The following is a 20,768-nucleotide window of genomic DNA, read 5'->3' on the forward strand; positions in this document are numbered from 1 at the left end:
CAAAGGAGTTCCCATCAGACTGTCAGAGAGGATTTCTCAAAAGAGACCCTACAGGCAAGAAGGGGCTGGAAAGAGGTATTCCAAGTCATGAAACCCAAAGACCTACAACCAAGATTACTCTATCCAGCAAAACTTTCATTTAGAATGGAAGGACAGATAAAGTGCTTCTCAGATAAGATCAAATTCAAGGAGTTCATCATCACCAAGCCCTTCTTATATGAAATGTTAAAGAGACTTATCTAAGAAAAAGATAAAAAAATATGAACAGTGAAAGGACAGCAAACTCACAGTTATTAACAACCACACCTAAAACAAAAGCAAACTAAAAGGACAGCTAGATCAGGAGCAGCAAAAATGGAGATCACATGGAGGGTTAGCAACAGGGGAGTGGGAGGAGGAGAAGGGGGGAGAAGGTACAGAAAATAAGTAGCATAGACAGTAGATAGAAAATAGATGGGGGGCAAGAATAGTATGGGAAGTATAGAATCTAAAGAACTTGAGACACATGGTCATAAACTAAAGGGGGGGTAATGGTGGGGACGGGGGGTAGGGTGTAGGGGAATGAAGGGGGGAAATAGAACAACTGTAATGGCATAATCAATAAAAATAAATTTTAAAAAAAAGACCCCATGGTGGGACTACTCCTCATAAAACAAAGAGAGGTCAGAGCTCTCTCACCCCATCATGTGTGAACGCAGACTTTCACTGTCTGAAAGTCAGGAAGAGTGCTCTCACAGGACCCCATCTGCTGATACCTTGATCTTGAACTTCCCAGCCTACAGACTGTGAAAAATAATTGTCTGTTGTTTAAGTCACCCAGACTGTGATGCTATTTACAGCAGCCTAAAGCAGACTGAGACAGCTGTGGATACGGGGATTGCATTGACTGACGTGGAGCTAGCCTTGCACTTGGGATACATTCCACTTGCTCATGGTATCCAATTCTTTATGCAATGCTCAATTCCATGAAAACATGGGCTAAAAGAAAACCAAGCACGGTTGCCAACTACTCGCCCATCTACCGTAGATCCTGGGTTTTATAGCAGCCTAAACATACAATAGCTAATCCTCATGGGAAATAAACCAACAGGCCACTGAGAAAGGATTTTCAGCCTCCAAATAAGTTTCAGGCTTAATTTATTTTCTGAAACCTAAATCAAAATAGCTTAAAAAGAAAAAAAGAAAAGTAGTAAAGGGACTCAGAGACTCCACCACCAGACCACCTGCCTGGCATCTGGGTAGAGCTCCTGGTGGGTGACCCACGACTGCTAAAGTTCCTTTCCTCTGTGGTGTCTTCATTTGCAGCCCTCCTAGGACAGTTTGGATTAGGTGTTGATGCTCTGGAAGTCTTACAACAGGCCAGCCACTGGCCTGGAAACTATGATGGATTTAAAATGCTGACACCCAGCTGTACTGCATTACAGTATCTCCTCCAGAGTGGTTAGGACCTATTAAATGTATGACTTTAGGGGGCTTAAGTGGTACACTAATCTGGGTTATGAAGTACTCTGCCGCACAGTAGAGCCTTCCACTTTAAATGCGCACTCCTAGGACAACAGAGTGCCCACTGCACACACAGACAGACCCTGGGGAATGGGGATGGTGGATGACTTGCTGATTGAGCACCCAGGTTCTAAAGGGTCTCTGGGCCAACACGCCCACCAGGCCTGCCCAGAACGGGAGAAAGGGCAGGGCAACCGGGGCCTGCCGCCACCCCCAGTGAACTCCAGTGCGAACGCAAGCAAGAGGGAGACAGAAGACACCCTGCAGCCGAGACGCTCGGCCAGTTCTGGGGCTCCTGTTCCACGCGGCCTTGAGAGGCTCTGTGCACAGACCGCACAGACCCAGGCAGGGGCTAATGTCTGATTGCACCAGGTCCCACCCTGTCCCTCTCCATCTGAGAGGGCCACCTCTCCTACCTCCAACGAGCGCCTCCTGCGGGCACCTCCCTACCTCTGCTAGAAGCACAGAGTCACTGTGCTCCTGCCTAATTAATATGCTCATCATAATAAGGTAACACTTACTGAGACTTTTCCAGTATTGATTCAATAAATTTCCATGCCTTGTCTCATAAGCAAGCCACACAACAATCCACAGCACGTGTCCGCCTTCTCATATTTGAGACTTGTATTTCCTGCTGGTAAACTTGTTTCTGGTTGGAGGTGTCAGTATTTCATGGTGCACTACAAAGAGCCATGGCTTCCAGGTGTGTAAACCCCGACTTGGCCCAATGCTCAGTAGAGAGGGTGGTCCTACCCCACACGCAGCTCTGAGACATCAGGGAGAAATACCTGGAGCAGCGAACGGCTCTCCGCCTCACTGCTCATTGGCATCACTCGGAGCTCTGAGAAACACCCAAGCTCAAGCCACACCCAGACCAATGAAATCAGAACCTCTGGGTGTGGGACCTACCTGGGCATCCGTATTTTTAAGGCTCTCCCGGTGATCACATTCGCAGCCAATACTGAAATGGAATTTCCTAATGGAACTTCCAAGCCTCTACGGTCCAAGAACTCAAGTAAGAAAATGGTGATTGGGATAATAGCAACAACCACGCACTGAGCCACTTCCACAGTCTCGTTGCGCACACTCTCTGCACTCTCAATCCTCAACACACACCCCTGAAGTACGTGTCGTCATGCTGACTTCACAGACAGGAAACCAAGGCCCAGGGTGGCCAATGACGGCCAAGGTCACAGAGACGGCCAAGTGACTCACTGCCTAGATGCTTGTTAAGGAAAAACTGGGGAAGATGGTGAAATGGGTGACAAATTCATAGAGATGCAAGTGGTACTGTGGTTGCCAGGAACCAGGGGAGCGGGAAATGGGGCGTGAGGCATTTAAGGGGTGTGGCGTTTTGGTTCTGGGTGAAAAGAGTTCTGGATGTGAATGGTGCTGATGGTTTTCCAACGAGGTAAATGAACTTCATACCAGTGAGCTGTACACTTAAATACAGACCAAATACTATATTTTGTGTTATTTTTACCATGATTTAAAAAATAAAACAAATTTTCACCTAACAGGGTAGAAGACAGACGCACACGGCTGGTGGGAGGGAGGAGAAGGCGAGGGAGGGGACTCGCGTCCCGTCTCAGACACAGCTTCCAGGTCATCCATCCTTCGCCTGCATGTCTCTGAGCTACTGAACAACTGCGCAGTCTCACAACACCGAGGCTGACGCAAATAAACTACGTCCAGCGGACATTCGGTGCCTACCGGCCAGTTTTACATCCAAGAAACAAATGTATTTCCGCTTTCCTGACGGCCCCCATACAGGGTCTGACAGGGGGAACACCACTGAGTGGGGCTGGTGGGGTAGGTGAGTGCCTCGCACGAGACGGACAGCAATTTGAACATTTCACCTAAAATGTCATGTGGTGCGCTTGAGTGTGATATTGTTATGTTACAGAATTACATGCTTAGGATTTTGCAGTAAAATTTTTATGTAATAAAAAAGGGCTGTTTACTTGTGCCTGACCCTCTATTTGTAATTCTCTGCATTCTTCTTTAAACTGGTTGTAACATCTTACTGGTTCCCTCATTAATTGATTAATTTAATAAGATTTTAACATGCTCCGTGTTGCTCAGAAGCACCACCACACGCCAGGCTTCCTTGACGATTTCTGATGGTAAACTACAGAGGCCTAGATTTCCCTGTGGGGATTTTCCTCCCACACGGCCATGCTTCTGGCTACTGGAGAACAAGAGGCAGATTTTCTGTCTGACCTGACAGTAACTGTATACCCTCCACGTAGATCTGCTAACCTGGAGGACGGCCAGGGCTGCATCAGCACCACACAGGTGCCAGCCCTCACACCATCACTGGGCAGGTGACAACACGCTGGGCCACATTTTCCAGCTGTGAGTGGTGGGTGAGGAAGGGGAGGAGAGGTGTGGGGGGCCCCACGCCTCCCCTCCCATCAGCCACTCCCCTGCTTTCCCCCACGCAGCTGGCCCTAGACACAACCCAGAGGGTAAGGTGGAAAGAGAAAACTCTATAGAACCCACGCTGAAGTAGAGTAGCAAAGGCTAAATATAGGCCGAGTCAGCCACAGCAGAGAGCTCATGGAGAGCATGCTGGAAAGGCAGGATGAGTTCGGAAGGAGAGGGAGGGAGGGAGAGCCCAGCATGGCTGGTCACTGTGTGCCTCAAGGTCAACTGCACAGGCCACTCCCACCTGTGGCAGGAGTGTGCACTGATGCAAGCTCTATGCAGCAGTTCTGCTGTAGCTGTCAAAGTGACAAGGGAATGTGTCATCTGACCAGGAAGTGCCACTTAGAGAGCTCTGTCCCCCAGATACAACCACACTGCAGCAGGAGCTCAGGAAAGGTTAGTTGCTGCAGCACAATTTGTAAGGGCAGAAGACTCACATAATCTCACCGTCCATGACTAGGGGATGGGTAAAGCCCTGGCTGGTGTACCTCTGTGGGTTGAACACCAGCTTGTGAACTGAGAAGTCACTGGTTTGATTCCAGGTCAGGGCACATTCCTGGGTTGGAGTCCAGGTCCTCCCCACTCATGGGCATGTGAGGGACAGCCAGTCAATGTTTCTCTCCCTCTTTCTCCCTCCCCTCCCCCCTCTCTAAAAATAATAAATACACCCTTTAAAAATAGGGGATAGATTAAGCTAATTACAGTTCATTGCATAAAGCAAAGTGAAGAAGGATATACAGTATACCCTACAATTTGTACAGAAATGATTTGTGAAGGAACACAAATAGACACATCTATTTGCACATATGTGCATAAACCATCTCAGGAAAAAATACAAAAACAGGTAGGACAGATTGCCTTCAAGAAGAAAGGCATCGAGTGGTTGGGACAGAGTGTGGGAGAAAGACTTACTGACCTTCTGTACCTTCTGTATCAGAACATGTGAACGTATTACTTGTTCAACTATTTCTCGTATCTTTTAAAACAAGCATACAGAGTCTTTTGGAAGAAGCAAGCTACATACAACACAAGCTCTCAAATGAACACTTTCACCTGAACTTCCCCACAGCCCACCTCGTGGGGACGGCAGCTTTCAGGACAGGGCTCCAGACCGACAGGCTGGTGCACATGAGTTCACAACCACAGCACTGCAGTGAGTCCTGATATGAAACACACATCCACAGACTCAAAAACAGACGAGCAACAAGACCCTTGCTTCCACCGCTCTCCCCTGCCCTGGAAAGCAGGGTGTCACCCAAACGGGAAACAGGTTTACCAGCAAGAGGGCCAGCTGAAGCAGCAGGAGGGATGCTGCTGTTCACGCAGACACTGGCCCTGCCACAGGTCTCTGAGAGCCTGAACGCACACCAGGCATCTTCCTTCAGCCTTCTCTGGGGAGGGGCTGACGGAAAACACGCACCACCCCACACTCTTCATCGTTGTAAACACAAACGTCATGCTTGGGATCGTTAGCGTTACTACAAACTCTTTGCACATCTCTCTGTCTAAAGGTTTCAAGTTTACATTTATTGGAGCACAGTCATTCATTCATTCACTAGTGTGGGGAGAAGATGTAAAAACTCCACAGGAGCCACAGCCTACAAATGACCAGAAAAAAGTTACAGAACCTCCTACGTGTATTTCCTTCTCTATAACAGTTTTATTTAGAACAGCTATTTTAAAAAAGAAAAATCAAAGTGCACCCTGGCCAGGAGGGTCGGTGGGGTTGGAGCATTGTCCCAAACACCGAAGGCTGTGGGTTCAATCCCTGGTCAGGGCACGTACGGGAGGCGACTGACTGATGTTCCTTTCTCACACCAATGATTCTCTCTCTCCTTCCCTCTCTCTCTCTCTGTCTCCCATCCCCCCTCCCTTTCCCTCTTCCTGTTTCTATAAAATCAATAACAATATCCTTGGGTCAGCATTAAAAAAATCAAGGTGCAATTCATATCCAATAAAATTGCCCCTTTTAAACATTCAGTTTGATGTGTCTGAATAAACATGTTTGGTTACATAAAACCACCACCACAAGCAAAATAGAGATATTCCTCTCCCCACCAAAACTGCCTTCTGCTTTTTTATTAGTCAGTCCCTTTCTACCATCCCTGCCCCCTAGCAACCACTTATGTATTTTCTGTCCCTATGTTTTTGACTGTTCTAGAATGCCATATAAAGGGAACCACGTTGCATGTGGCCTGTTGCGCCTGCCTCAGATGCATAAGGCTTTGAGATTCACTCACGCCGTCTCCTCTGTCGGTCGCTCATTCCTTTCTGCAGCGGAGCAGCATTCTCCGGGGTGTTTACCAATTCAGCGGTTTGGGTTGCGTGAGTTACTTTAAGGAAATGGCTCGTGTGTGGCAAGTCCAAACTCTGCAGCGTAGGCCCGGAGGCTGGAGACCCAGAAAAGAGCCGATGCTTCAGCTAGAGCCTGAAGGCGGTCTGGAGGCAGGGTTCACTCGTCAGCATTTTCCTCTTAAGGCCGTCACCTGATTGGATGAGGCCCACCACAGAATGGAGGGCAGTCTGCCTAACTCAAAGCCTGCTGACTTAAATGTTAATCTCATCTGAAGAACAGTTTCAAAGAAACATCTAAAATAACGTTAGACCAAATATCTAAGCATCACGGCCTAGCCAAATGGAAACACAACATTTAGCATCACACGAGATCACGAAGATTTTATCCTCTTCTAGAACTTTTACAGTTTACATTTAGGTCTGTGATCCATCTTGGAGTTAACATGCTTATGTGGTACAACACGTTCACTTTTTTGTACACACATGTCCAATCGTTCCTGTACCATTTGTGGAAAACACTATTCCTTCCCCATTAAATTGCTTTGGCACCTTTGTCAAAAATGAGTGGACCACACATGTGTAGGTCTATCTGAGGACTTCCCGTCCTGTCCCACTGATCTATTTGTTCATCTTCGCAGCTATGCCACCCTGATTACTATAGTTCTATGGTGAGTCTGGACATCAAGTAGCAGAGGTCTTCCAACTTTGCTCTTCAAAATTGCTTTCGCAATTCAGGCTCCTTTGCATTTTCACATAGACTTTACAATCAGCTTCTCAGCTTCTACCAGGAAAGAGATAGTGCTCATTCGTTAACTGCTGGACATCGTGCCGAACACCATGTCATCTCATTTAATCTTCACAGCGACGCCACAAGGCTGGGGTTACCCTCACCTTTCAGATGAGGACACTGAACAAGCCTGCGTCCTCTGCTTGGACGTCCCGCCTGCCCCTCGGATCACAGTTCTCAGACCACGAGGTGGCTGCTACTACTCCATCAGGACTCCTTGTACTGGCAACAGCATCTGACACTCACTACGTGCTAGGCAGTGTTCGAAGTATTTTGCTGGTAGTGATTCAGTTAGTGCTTACGCTACCCAACAAAGTAGCTATCATTTAATCCTCATTTTCGAGATGAAGATAAGAGGCACAGAGAGATTAAGCAACCTTCTCAAGATCACAGGGCTAGTACTGGCATTTGAAGCCAAGGCAGTATGGCTTCTGTGTCCATGTTCACACCCTTTGCGCTTCATTGCCTCCGTCAGGAATTTCTGACATTGCTTCAAAACTCTGGGAATGGTGTGCCTGTGGTGGGGAAGGGGCAGTCCCGCGTGCAGGGCAGCCCTTTCTCCACGTGCACCGAGGGGGAGGAAGAGCCAGAAAGCGGTGGCTGGGGGCTGTGCTGAGAGGAGCAGGGACAGCTGAGGTGCCGTCCTCAGTGTGCGGCCTCAGAGCCGCCCACGGCTGGCTTCCTCGCAGGTCTACCATGTACCACTTCACTGGCCCCGGTTCCCTCACTGCTGCTCAGCACCCCCTGCCTTACTGGCACTGCAGACACCAGGGCACAGAGTTCTTACGGCCGCTGTGAGCCTTCCACAGACACAGTTTGTGCAGAGCACGGGCCCAGTGCCGGCACAGGTACGCCACATACACAGTTAAACTCCATTTTAGACCTGACAAATTACGGAAGTGCCACATGCTTATTTTATCTTTTAAAAACGATTTATGTATCTATTTTTAGACAGAGGGGAAGGGAGAGAGAAGGAGAGGGAGAGAAACATCAATGTGTGGTTGCCTCTCACACACCCCTACAGGGGACCTGGCCCACAATCCAGGCTTGTGCCCTGACTGGGAATTGAACCAGTGACCCTTTGGTTCACAGGCCAGCACTCAAACCACTGAGCCACACCAGCCAGGGCTATATGTTTATTTTAATAAGTGGACCGATACCATGAGAAATTGTATGAAAGCAAAGCTAATCGCCTTTCCCACCAGGTAACCAATGTTTAACAGCCTCATATTTTGTACACGGTTCTCCTTGCTCACACAAAGACAAGCACATGTTTGCACACAGAAGTGGATTTGTTTCTTACCCAAAGTATACCATACTATACCCATCACTTGCTATTTGCTTTGTTCATATTATCAATGGCTGTAACTGGCCAATATATAAGTCTTAATGCTCTCTCCAATTTCCTTCTACATAAACATATGTGCAAATGTATAGACTTACATAAATTAGATATACACTGTGCAAGTTTGTACGTGGTCTTCAATTCGGTTTTTTTTTGCCTCCCTCCCTTCCATCCCTGCCTTCGTGATGTGCCCCCGTGTCGGGCCCTCCTGAGCGTCCACCTGCCCGCTCTGCGGTGCACTGCAGGCGGCTCGCTCTCCATGTACAAGCTTCCTGAGGCCGTGGGCTGCATTTCTTAATCATCAAAATCCCCGTATCATTACTCAGGGGAAGTGGTACGTATCACTAGAGGTTTGATGAATATGAATTTTAAGAATGAACCTGCATTTTTTTTCCTTAACTAAAGCTGCATCAAATAACCTGTGTCTGGTTACTCTGGGAGAAAATGAAAGCTGTGGTGAAACATCCCACGGACCAGCTTCCTGAAGACAGGTGCTCTGCCGGTGGATTCCTAGAAGCGCCGAACTCTAGCTACAGGGGCAACGCTCGGCGCCAGGAGCCGTGCAGAGGGTTTATCCAGACTACACAATACCTACTGGTATTGGGGCAACAATATTAAGCTGTATGTGAGGATATGTAACTAAAATGTGAGGTGACTATGAAGAAAATGTATTCCTATAAAACCAAAGCCTGGTTCTTATAGAACAAAAAGCTTCTTGCAAAGAAAAATCCCATTTTTCTATTTTACTATTAAATATTTTACACTTAAGAAGTGTCTAGGGCAGCACCTAGTAAGACATAGAGCAGAGAGATGGGGAGGCGGAACGAGCTGCTCTGGGTCCCTGAGTAGCCGAGTGGGTGGAGGGTCGTGAAGGGGCCAAAAGAAGGGAGGGGGGCCTTGGGCTTCTGCTTCAGGGACGGTGCAAAGGTGGGTGCTATTCATTAACAGAGGCCACGGGATGAGAACGGAAGGGGCACATTAGGTTGTCTTGGGCATTTACATTTCAAGTATGAAGATGTCCACATAGGCAGCTCCACCTGAGGACCAGAGGATAGAGCCAAGCTGGAGAGGGCGGCGTGGTGACCAGTGGGAGGGGGGCAATGCAGAGTGAGAGCAGATGAAGGCTGAGCCCCTTGAGGAAAGTCAGGGTTACAGGCAGGAAGTGCAAAAAGAGATGGAGAAGGGGCCTTTGGAGAAGCAAACCAGGAGCTGGAGCATCAGGGAGCCACGGGGAACTTCAGGGAGGGAGATGCAGGCAAGGCAAGTTGTAGTCGCCTCCTCCAACAGGGCACAAGCTCCACAGGGCCCGGCTTCCTTCCCTGTATCATTCACTGGTGCAAGGCAGGTGCTCCGTTAGTACTTGCTAGGTACATGAAATACCGGGTGGCTTTGTTGAGAGCAGAGGCAGGGAAGTACGGGGATCAGATGACAAATTACAGGTATATCCTGAGTTTCTGCGTCTAAGAGCCAGCGAGTTTACTCTGGGGATACGTCTGACTTCTCAGGATACCCAGTGTCCTGGTCAGATTACTTGTTCCAGCTGGAAATACGCTGGTCAAGACACGTGAAGACACCTGATCTCAAGATGGAAAGTATGCTGACTGGCGTGGCAGTGGATTGGTGCTCACGGCAGGACTGTGCTAGGCACTGGCGTGGGGGGCGTTTAAAAAAACACCCATCCCCGATTATTTCGTGCCTACTTAGATTTTATAACTGCAACAAAACGTGTTGTCACACTATTCCTCGTAGAAATCCTCTAAGTTGTGTGAGGAAACAGACCCGAGAAGTGAAGCAGTCTGCCTCCATCAGTGGTTCTCAGCTAGGGGTCATACTGTCCCCCCTCCCCAGAGGCAGGGGACATTTGACAATTTTTTGACATTTAGAGACATTTTTTGACTGTCATGACTAGGGAGGAGGAAGTGTACTGCTGGTATCTAATGGGTAGAGTCCAGAGATGCTGCCAAACACCCTACAGTGCAGGGGACAATCGCCCACAACACAGAACTTCCTGCTCCAAAAGGCCAGGAGCGCAGAAGCTGGAAACCCTGGCCTGTGTCAACAAGCAGTTAACAAGGAGCAGGTGCTTGTGCCCAGGTCTTCGGATCCCAAATCCCAGTGCTTTTCTTCTGTGACATCAAGGAAAGTAGGAGAGAAACCCCGACCCAGGTGAGAGCGGCAGTCAGCTGCGGAGTTTGGAGCACGCAGGTCTGAGAGACACAGAGCTAGCGCACAGCCAGCGTTCCGGCAGGTGAGAGGACAGTGCGTCCCACGCAGGGCACTGTGCTCGGGTGGACTCCCTGCGGGTGGGCGCCCTGCACCGGATCTGGGGAGGCTTTCCCAGAAACACCACTCAGAGAGAGTAAAACATCGCCTTCGAAGCACGGAGGCAAAATAATTCTCAGCTTGAATTTCACACCAAACTGTCAATTAAGTGAGTGGGTGGAATAAAGACATTTTTCAGACACACAGGTTCTCAAAACATTTATCTCCTGTGCTCCTTTTCTTAGAAAGCTCAGAGACCATGCACCATCCAATTGGGGGTGACATGGGTTCCCGCAAAAGTGATCAACTCTGGGAGAAGCAGCAAGGTATAAAAAAAGGAAATGCAATTATGGTACAATTACTGGCTCACCGATGAACATCATTCACACAATCACACTAATTATGGATCTGCTAAAACACTGTGATATAACTAGAGCGGAGAACGTGGGGGAGAAAGGGACAATAGATTATGTCTAAAACTGATTGCTCTCTCCCATACACTCAGAGCGGCTCAATGTGGTAGCCAACAGCCACGCATGGCACTTAAATTTTAATTAATTAAAGTTCCTCCATTACACTAGCCACATTTCAAGTGTTCGACAGTCATGCATTGCTGCCCAGTTACACAGCACAGGCAAAGAACAATTCGGCATTCCAGAAAGTTCTGTGGGACAGCACTGTGCTTCAGGGTGGACCACGTCAACACAAGGGGGTAAACCATGAAAGAGAAAGATGATGGGGTCCGGCAAACAGAAAAAGAGCATACACGGAAGGGGCCGGGGGTCCCCGGGATGGAGGAAAGAGGTCCCCGGGCAGTGGTCAGAAAGCCCTTTGTCTCCAGATCAGTCTCAAGATTGGTCTGTTCTGTCACTTCTTCCACAGAACCCACTTTCGGTTTCACTGATTTTCTGTGTTTTTTCGATTTCCTATTTCATTCACCTCTGCATCTGCTTTTACTGTTTCCTCTCTCCGTCTTTGGCCTTGGTCCCACATTTTGCAGGCACAGAAATCCACAGACCAGCAGGGACAGGTGGACCTGGAGGCCGCTTTCCACACAAACTCGGGCTCCGGAGTTGCTTTTTTGTCAAGTGCTGCCCCCTCTGTGGCACTTGGCCCACAGGCTGAGAAGACAGCTCCCCCTGCTCTGGGCAAGACCCCAGGCTCTTCCAGCTGTATTAGCACTTACACTTTTAAAGCTCCTACGTGCACACATTACTTCTATTAAAAAATATTTTTTAGCCCAGGCTGGGTGGCTCACTTGGTTGGAACATCATCCCACACACCAAAAGTTCGCAGGTTTGATTCCCAATCAGGGCACGTACCCAGGTTGTCGGTTTGATCCGTGGTAGGGGCGTATATGAAAGGCAATGGATCAATGTTTCTCTCTCATATCAATGTTTCTCTCTCTCAAATCAATAAGAAAACATATTCTTGGGTAAGGATCAAAAATAACAAAAACTATTAAAAAGCAAAATATGTTTAAAAAGAAGATAGACAATAACAAGCACTGGTGAGGATCTAGAGAAACTGACAAGCTCGTACGCCGCTGAGGGGAAGGGAAACTGTGCCCCACTCTCTGGAACACAGCCTGGCGGCGCCTTGGTGTCAAACAAGACTTACCGTGGGACTCAGCAGTTCCGCTCGTAGGTATCCATCCAGAGAAATTAAATCATGCCCACACAAAAAGTGTACAGAAATGTTCATAGCAGTATTACTCACAATAGTTCCAAACTACAAACAACCCCAAATGTCCACCAGCCACTGACCGGATAAACAAAATGTGCCGTGCCTATAGAGGGGGTCCTATTCTGTAATCGAAGAGAAGAAAGCACTGACGCACGCCACAGTGTAGGCAAACACTGAAAACAGTGCTGGGCTGGGTGGAAACAGCCAGACATGAAAGACGACACAGAATGTATGATTCCGTTTATATGCAATGTCCAGCAAAGGGAAATTTATACGGACAGAAAGTAGAATGACGGTTGCCAGGTGCTGGGAGTAGGAATTGGAAATGACAACTAAATAATAGGAAATTTCTCCCTGGGGTTTCTCACAGATAGAAATGTTCCGAAGTTAGAACATGGCAATGGTTGCACAACTCTCAGTACATCAGAAGTCACTGAACTGTAGTCTGAGAATAGGTGAGGGTTTGGCTTATTAAGTTATACCTCAATAAAGTTCTTTTGAAAAAAGCAAATGACAAAGTCTATTTAAAAATGAGAACTTGCAGACTATGAGCTATGTGCTTGAATGTTGTTATTAGTATAACAACCCTGAAAGGTTGGTATTGCGAGCCCCCTCTTACAGATACTGAGGGTCAAAGAAGTTAAGCAGCTTGTACCATTAGCACACGCTGCAGAGGTAAAATGTGCGAGCCTGTGCCCTCCTCACTAGAGAGTCCTGCCGTCCTCCCACATGTGGCGATCGGGGCCCTGAAGCACTGCGGGAAGACCACACTCGGGGCTGAGTTAGGGTTCCCTTCACCACCAGTTCCACACACCTAGTAACCCCAGTCAGCACGTTTGTAGAAAGTGCTTTAGGCCAATGGGTGACCTTTGAGGAGCCCAAGATTTTCCATCTCTCTACAGGCCAGCACTGCGATGCTGGGATTTACAGGAAGAAACATGTATTTGCTGTTAGTCTCCATTCCTGGCTTACAGTTCCCCAAGCCCTTGGACTTTCCTAAGTGAGAAGAGCAATAGGAGCATCTTTTATTATAATAGTTGGTCTGTTGTCACCAGTTCTTGAAACAGCTCTAGAGAGAAAAAGAAAGGTGAAAGGAGTGTGTCATTCACAACAAACCCCTTTCAACCACACCTGCATTTATGACAGGTAACTTCTGGAAAGCCCCTAAGGGTGGGTACTGGTTACCAGGGGAACCAACCATAATTAGCGGATGATACTTTCAGTTCCCGGGAGGGGACCGAGGCTGGGGGTTGAATCATTCACCAATGGCCAATGGTTCAGTAAATGGTGCCTCTGTAAAAATCTCAGAGGACGGGGTTCACAATGTCTGGGCTGGAGAAGCCGTGGAGGTGCTGGGAGTCAAAGGTCAGGGAAGCTCCCTGCCCCTTCCCATGCCTTGCCCTATGCACCTCTTCCATCTTGCTATTCCCGAGATAAATCCTTTGATAATAAATCAGTAATCTGCTAAGCAAAACATTTTTCCGAGCTGCTCTAGCCCATTAATGTAACCCAAGGAGCGGGTCACAGGAACCTACGACTTATCACCAGCTGGTCAGGTGCACAGGTGACAACGTGGACTGTGGCTGGCATATTGGGGGGGTGCTTCTTGTGGGAGTGAGCCCCTAACTTGTGGGATCTGAGGCTCTCTCCTGGCAGACAGTGGCCGCATCGCATTACAACTGCTTGGAGGTGCTGGGAAAGGCGCACACTGGAAGTATGAAATATAGAGACTACATATGACTGACCAAAAATGTGACCTCCACAGCTGAGGACCTTGTGCAAGTTACTTAAAACATCCCCCTGAGCCTCAGTTTGCTCATTTCTAAAGGGGAGATGGAAAGAGAACCCCATCTACAGGACTGGGAACAGCTTAGAGCCATACTAAGTGCTAAGTGTTCATCATCAGTATTATTTTGCCTGTGTATTTAAACTGGCCACTTAACTGTGCAGAGTCTGCCTTTGCTCAGCTTTGCAACAAAACTGCACTTCAGCCCATTCTGTTCCCTTGTCTACCACAGTGTTACCTGTTGGTGAGGGGTAAGCAATGCCCCCCAACACTTGCTACACATTTTTACTGACCCATACGAAATCGAAGACGCAAGAGGCTGTGGTGGCCACCCGGTCCACGTCCGTCACTGCGCAGATGGGGACAACAAGGTTCTGCACAGCAGAGAGGAGCCCTGTCCACAGCCAGACCCCCTCCAGAGGAAGCCTGTCTAACGGGACCATTAAACAAATACTCTACCCAATAAGCTGTAGTCTCCCCACTTCTCCACAGAGCTCCCCTGTCCATTTGGCTGAAGAAGGGAGAAAAAGCCACACTCTGATTTTAAAAACTGTCAAATGCTACATACAAGCTACTCCATTTGAAAGATTGCAATGAAAGCATTTTTAATCCTCCTTTTTTCTCTCTAAATGTCCATTACGGGGGGAAAAAATCCAATTATTTAAAAGCTGTGAGCCCAACAGCACAGTTTTGAGGACAATGGTTAAAAGGCAGGCTTTTCCCCCAGGAATGCCCCTCTTGTTACCTTGGTAACTGCTACCTTGGCGCCCTTGTTGATGAGCTGAACCACATTCTCTGCTTGGCCTTTGTATGCGGCTATGAGAAGGCGTTCTGAAAGTGCAGCGACCGCATCCTGCTGGCTCATGAATTAGGAGGGAAGGAGGTTTCCAGATAGAGGTAGGCACGTCCCTTCAGCTCCACACGACACCACTGGCCAGAGCTGGCACCCACGGAGACAGATGCTCCCAGTCATTGGAAGGTGCTCTTGTCACTAGGCCATCTTCGGGACCTAGGGGTTACAAAACAAAGCTGCCATCAGTGCCCCTCAGCACATAGGACAGACCACATGTCTTCTCTCTGACTTTAGGGCACTGTGCTAATGGCTCACGGCAGGCGAGGGGAATGGGGGAGACAGGACAGCAGGAAGGACACTCTGCTCAGTAAAGCCCCTGAGCTCACAACTGGATGGCAGCAGATGTGCCAGCCTCCCTCCTTTCTGCCCCCGCAGGGAACTTGGGATTCTCTAGAACTTTGAGGTCTGCTCTGAATCTCTCTGAGGGTCAGAGGAGGCCTGACAGAATCTCCTCGACATCACCTGGTTTCGAGAGCCACCTTGGGCAAGTCACCGTACGATGGATGATTACTACAGAGGGCTTTCTGGGCTGAGTCCTGTGGGTCCACGGTGGCTAACGTGCCACTGTGGCAGGTCAGGGGCAGTGGAGAGACCCTGAGGGGGGGTTCTCTCCTTGGGATTTTCTCCCAGCATGTACTGCCATTCTCTTCCTCTATCCTCTTCTTCCCACAAATGGTGCAGGGAGTTCTGGGCCATTTGAGTCCTGGAACAGATGGAGAGCTGGGCACAGGCCCGGCTGTCTCGCGGGTCCAGCTGCTGCTGGAACAAGCCACCTTGGGAACAACAGGGATGCTAGACACTCTGAGAGCCTGCAATGCCAACTGCGCTGGGCGGGCACGGGCCGTGGCTTCCCAGCTTAACAAGCGAGAAATCAACGGCCTACTGAAACCGTGTATAGGACACTCATAGCAGAGGTCTGGACGTACTAACCAGTGGCAAAGAAGCACATCTTCCCACAAAATGGCCAAACAAATAGAAGGTTAAAGACTGACTCCTCCCAGGAGTCCTGGGCCACTGCTGTACCAAACCAAAGCCAGTGGTAATGACTTTCAAGGTGAAGGTTCTTTGGGTACAAGAAGGAATGCTTAAAGGTCTGATCAACGGCAAGGAAGTGAGGGTCTCTCTGAGCTCTAAAATATACTTATTAAAAAGAGCAGTATGTGCAAAAGGAAAGAAAATGCTGCACCAAAGGGACACCCACCATTCTTCATCCCAGACCCTACCTTCCCATTCTAAGTCTGAAGGCCCCAAACATACAGACATCTTTTTCAGTTGCTTCCAGGCAAACCCGAAGCTCCTTCCAATCTCTAAAGATTAAGGAATTGGCCCTGGCGTGACTGGGCAAGGTCTGGGCTGTGCCACACTGTACCTCCGGGGCACCGTGACATCGGGGCAGGCCAGCTCCCCAACCACCCTGGGAGACTTGGGTTCAAGGCTCAGACATAACACAGACACAATGACAGGACCGTGGCAGGGATTAGAGATGGTGTTTTATTACGTGAATGTACTGGCCAGGTGTGAATGTGGTGACTTCAAAGAGAATTCTTATCTCTCCCCAACTTGTGAATTATCAAATTTCACCTTGTCATCCCAAAACACCCAAAATGCAGCCAAAGCATCCCAAGGAAACAGAGAGAAGGAAGCCGCACAACCATCCTGCTCTGGTCACTGGGCTCATTAGAAGTGCGAGACGCCGGAGAAGGGCCCGTGCCACAGCAGCACCGGCCCCGAGTCAGCCAGGGTCGGAGAGCCCGGAATGTGTCGGAAGTCTCTGGGGAGTGAATGAGTCAACGAAAGAATTAAGTTGAGGCTCAAAACAAAGCTGGAAACTGCTTTGGGAATTAATTCCCAGGATCGAAGGGAAAGACAGCAATTTGGGCTTTTCTATTTGCCAGACTACCTCGCTGTGGGGAAGTGGCTTATTTCTATAAGCACAGGACACGTTGTCTCTCTTCGTTTAGGGAAACTGTGGAACCTTTGAACTGATGACACTGAGCTTCTGCTTTGTTTGCTCCGAAACTGAAAAAGGACTCCCAGTCTAAATGGCAGGAAAATACAGAACTTGGCTGTGGCCTCTTGCATGATCTCCCTCCCACATGACATTCTCCTCCATCTATCTACTCAATTATTTCTGTGCGCTGGACCTAAACTGCCACCCTCCCATGCCCAAGCCATTCCTGAAATGGGCATGCGAATGTCTCAAGGACGATGGTCTGGTTCATACAAATATCATTATCATGGCTAATATCTTACTCATTCCACTCCATAGCATTGCTCCCGGGGAGAGAGATCTTGCTGTAACCTCTGTGCATGTGGTCAGCTAAGGTCACGAGCTCCAGACCAGAAGTGCTGTCTGGTCTCCCCAGCAACAGATGCACCAGATCAACAGGCCTGCGGTGCACTGCCAGCCACTCCCCTCCCACCCCTACCCCCGCCCATCCCATGCAATAAATTCAGCCTCTCAGACACTGAGACGAAAACACAGCTACACTTTTTGCCATGGTTGCTAGCTACTGAGATAGCCTTGCTTACATAATTACCTTTGTTAAACAGCCCTTTGCAAATCCAGAACATATTATATACATGTTTTGAGTCAGAAAAATATTACAGTTTTGAGAAAATGTTGGCCAAGCAGGAATGTCCTATTTTTGCTTTTCAATGACAGCTAGTAAATAATGAAATGTTCCCCACTCCTCATCCCATCCCACCCCACCTTACCCCTCCTCCACCTACTCTCGGCCAGGCTCAGCTAGGCTCACCTGCAGCACAGGGTAGCCTCCAGGACAGCTCACTATTTTGGATACATGTCCCCCTCCCCGAACCCCCACTAGCCGCACAAAAACCTGCGTGCACAATCTGGAACAGAATCCCAGGCTTTCAATTCCTAGTCTTTTGCTAGCATCATCCCTGTGTACTTGGATATCCGAACTTCATTCTCAAATTAATCCAGTAAATAGCCTTATTGCTAGGGCCTCCAGCTCTCGCATTTACAGGGGCATTTACAGGGTGAATGGGAAGACATAAAAGGGGCTGAATCTTCTTTTCTGCTTCCTTTCTGTTTCCTCTTCTACCCCCAGCCTGGGGTGCGAGAACAGGCACAGCTCCGCTTCCTGCCCACCTCTCTCAGGACCACTGCCCTGCTGGAACAATAACCCTCATCCTTTTGGAGTGAGGGGCTGCTCAGCTTGTCATCTGATACCTGTCAAGCAGAGAGGCAGGCTGGGGGAGAGGGGTAAGAGGGCATGAAGGACCCCCAACTATGAGTGGGGAGGGAAGAGGAAGCATGTGGAGTGCCGATCAGTCTGCAGTCAAGGAGTTAAACTTCCCAGCCAACCTGTTGGGTACTCGGCTGTAGCAACCCTGTTCCCTCATTTAACCTGAGCCTCCCCTTCCAAGTGAATCAGCTATCATTCAAGATACTTCTCATTGCTGGCAGTGAGGAATTTCTTCTGCCCCAACTCGATCAATCGCATCCCTCTTTGTCACGATGCTCATTTTCACAGTGTTCTGTAGAGAAACCTTAAATGCAAACATGCTGCCAGTTCTTTTAGCAGAAATGAAATAAATTGCATGATCATAAATATGCAACGAGTACCCTGAATCTAGAAAGGGATTTAGCCTCCAGTAAAGATTTCCCTGCTTTCTCTCAGCCCCGTTTCCACTGCTCTCCAGTTTGCCGATTCTTTTGTCTCCCATAACAAACGCCAGAAGGCCACGCAGCTGTTTGGTCTGTGATGTGATCGGTTTTCTTTTTATAGCAAAAGGTCTCTGAGGTTTGCTTCTGCTGTTTTGTTGAGGACTTACAACAAAGCCTCCTGTTCCCAGTCTCCCGAAGCCACTACATTCAGGCGGAATCTTCTAGAAGAGACCTGCAAACAAAAGTCCCGGCCGGGCATTGTGTACAACCTCCCCGGAGACGATCCACAGGCGCCCAGGGACGCCATCGGTTACAATAACTCACTTTGCTCCTCCTGCTCCAAACCCTGCATTAAAGAGAGATTGTACTCACACGCGGGGGTCTGTCCTCCCCATGCTACACCACGTTCTGTTGCTGGATAACTGCAGTCGATTCTTTCCTGGAGAAATCGCTAGCTTCCCAGGCTGTCACGCCCAGTGGGTCTGCAGTGATTTACGTTACAATGCTTGCTGCCTTTTTCCGTGAGCTTCCTCTGCCAACACTGGCCAAATCACATCTAAAAGCCTATTAAGACATCCATTCAGCACGTCCTAGTCTGCTCTGCTCGTCACAGCTTCTGAAAGATTTCAGGTCTCTAGGTTTTGTTGGAGAACTCCCCCCTGCCGGCAGAGGACCTGTAACACGGCCCTGACAGAAGAGTCTGCGAAGAATTCACAGATGGGTGGGCGGCTTTTGAATGATGCTCAGACCAACGACATTTGCATTCTTTCAGTAGTAATGCAAGAAGAGATGAATGTGCGTGTTGTGAGGAGGAGGCAGCAGGGTTAGCATCAGTAACGAACCGCCTTTCTGGTAGCAGGAAAAGGCTCAAGTTTTGGGAACAGCAAAGCCCCAGATACTAGGTGCACCTCAGCAGAGAGCTCTGCAAGGCAGCTGCAGCCGCCCAGGAGGTGAGGAGGCAGCCGAGCGCTGTCCCTGACGTTTGTAAACCCACAGTTTGTCTCACAGACTCTCCTTTGAACAGTCTCTGAAGAGAGGAGGAAGGGAGAAAAAGGGAGCAAATTTGCTTCATGTTCAGTCAATGACCTAAATATTATAGGTATGTCCTCCAGCCCACTTGTTGAAACAACAGAAAACCACCTTCCCAACTGGAGCAAACGTAGAGAGGAAGAGGGTTTCACTGACTTATGCCCACATCACCATCTTGCCTGCATTTGCTAAGGCAGAATTGTTGGTCCCGGAGATGGAAAACAACTGTCAACACACACCTTCTGAGCCCGCTCTCTGCCCAAAGCCTTGCCCCCATTTTGCTGAGGGTAGTAGCTCCTGTGGATGATGGGCTGGGACTCTGCTATGACCATTATTTGGCTTATACCAGGGGCAGGAGACTAGCCAGGGACCCAGGCCAATACGCTGCAGAGACAGAATTCCACTGGGGAGACAAAGAGCCAGTGGAACGATACGCTTATTTTTGGTACACAACACTTGTACTGGTTTATCCCAAAGTGACCACTACTGGGACACTCTGATCACCACTGCAGGGCACATGGGGCCGGAACAGAGATGAATGTGACTCACTCCTCAGTTTAAAGAAACTTGTCACCTGGCCCCATAAGCCTCAGTCAGGGCCCCAAGGCCAGATGAGATGGCAGAGAGAAATGTAAACCGAGTGCGACAGAAGCACTCAACGAGAAGTGGCTTATCTCCTCAAAGCCTCCGGGACATCTCCTCCTCCTGAGAATACGTCCCAGACATAAGTCCCATAGGCAGGGACCTTGATAAGCAACGACGACAGCACAGCACAGACTGCTCGCAGAGCCTGGCACCCACGGGTGCTGTCTGCGAAAGACGGGAAGGACAGACGCAGGGGCGCACCTCTCGAGGAGCCCCTGGCTCGTTGCACACCCTGCTGGCACGAGGGAACTGCGCGCTTGCTCCTTGAGCATTCTCAAGTACAGTGACTGGATCTAAAATAACCGCCTTCGCAGGAGACACAGGCTGTTGCCGTGAAAACGGAGGGACATCTGGATACTATTCAGGAAAACTCTGACATACCCACCATCAAGAAAAGCTGCTAACAAATGTAAAATACCAGAGGCATGAGAACATATCATTCACGGAATGAAGATGTAACGACAGGAGGGGTGTGATATCTGGAGACGTCCCATTTTTACATGTGACAAG

General features: G+C 48.9%; 1 protein-coding gene across 7 annotated transcripts in view; it reads right to left on the reverse strand.

Annotated features, from left to right (window-relative positions):
- Positions 1-20,768, reverse strand: part of ANKRD6 (ankyrin repeat domain 6) — a 176,989-nt gene that overhangs the window by 47,786 nt on the left and 108,435 nt on the right. For 6 of the 7 annotated variants that reach the window (XM_037131243.2, XM_037131244.2, XM_037131242.2 and 3 more), the window contains exon 2: positions 14,840-15,103. In XM_037131243.2, coding sequence (XP_036987138.1) covers positions 14,840-14,959 — 120 coding nt within the window. In that variant the 5' untranslated portion in view covers positions 14,960-15,103. Of the gene's footprint in view, positions 1-14,839; positions 15,104-18,956; positions 19,033-20,768 lie in introns of those variants that run through there. The other variant, XM_053664938.1, reaches the window with a different exon arrangement.

This window comes from Artibeus jamaicensis, unplaced genomic scaffold (assembly GCF_021234435.1).
Source record: "Artibeus jamaicensis isolate MK-2021 breed Jamaican fruit bat unplaced genomic scaffold, CSHL_Jam_final contig_387, whole genome shotgun sequence".
Classification (NCBI taxonomy): domain Eukaryota; kingdom Metazoa; phylum Chordata; class Mammalia; order Chiroptera; family Phyllostomidae; genus Artibeus; species Artibeus jamaicensis.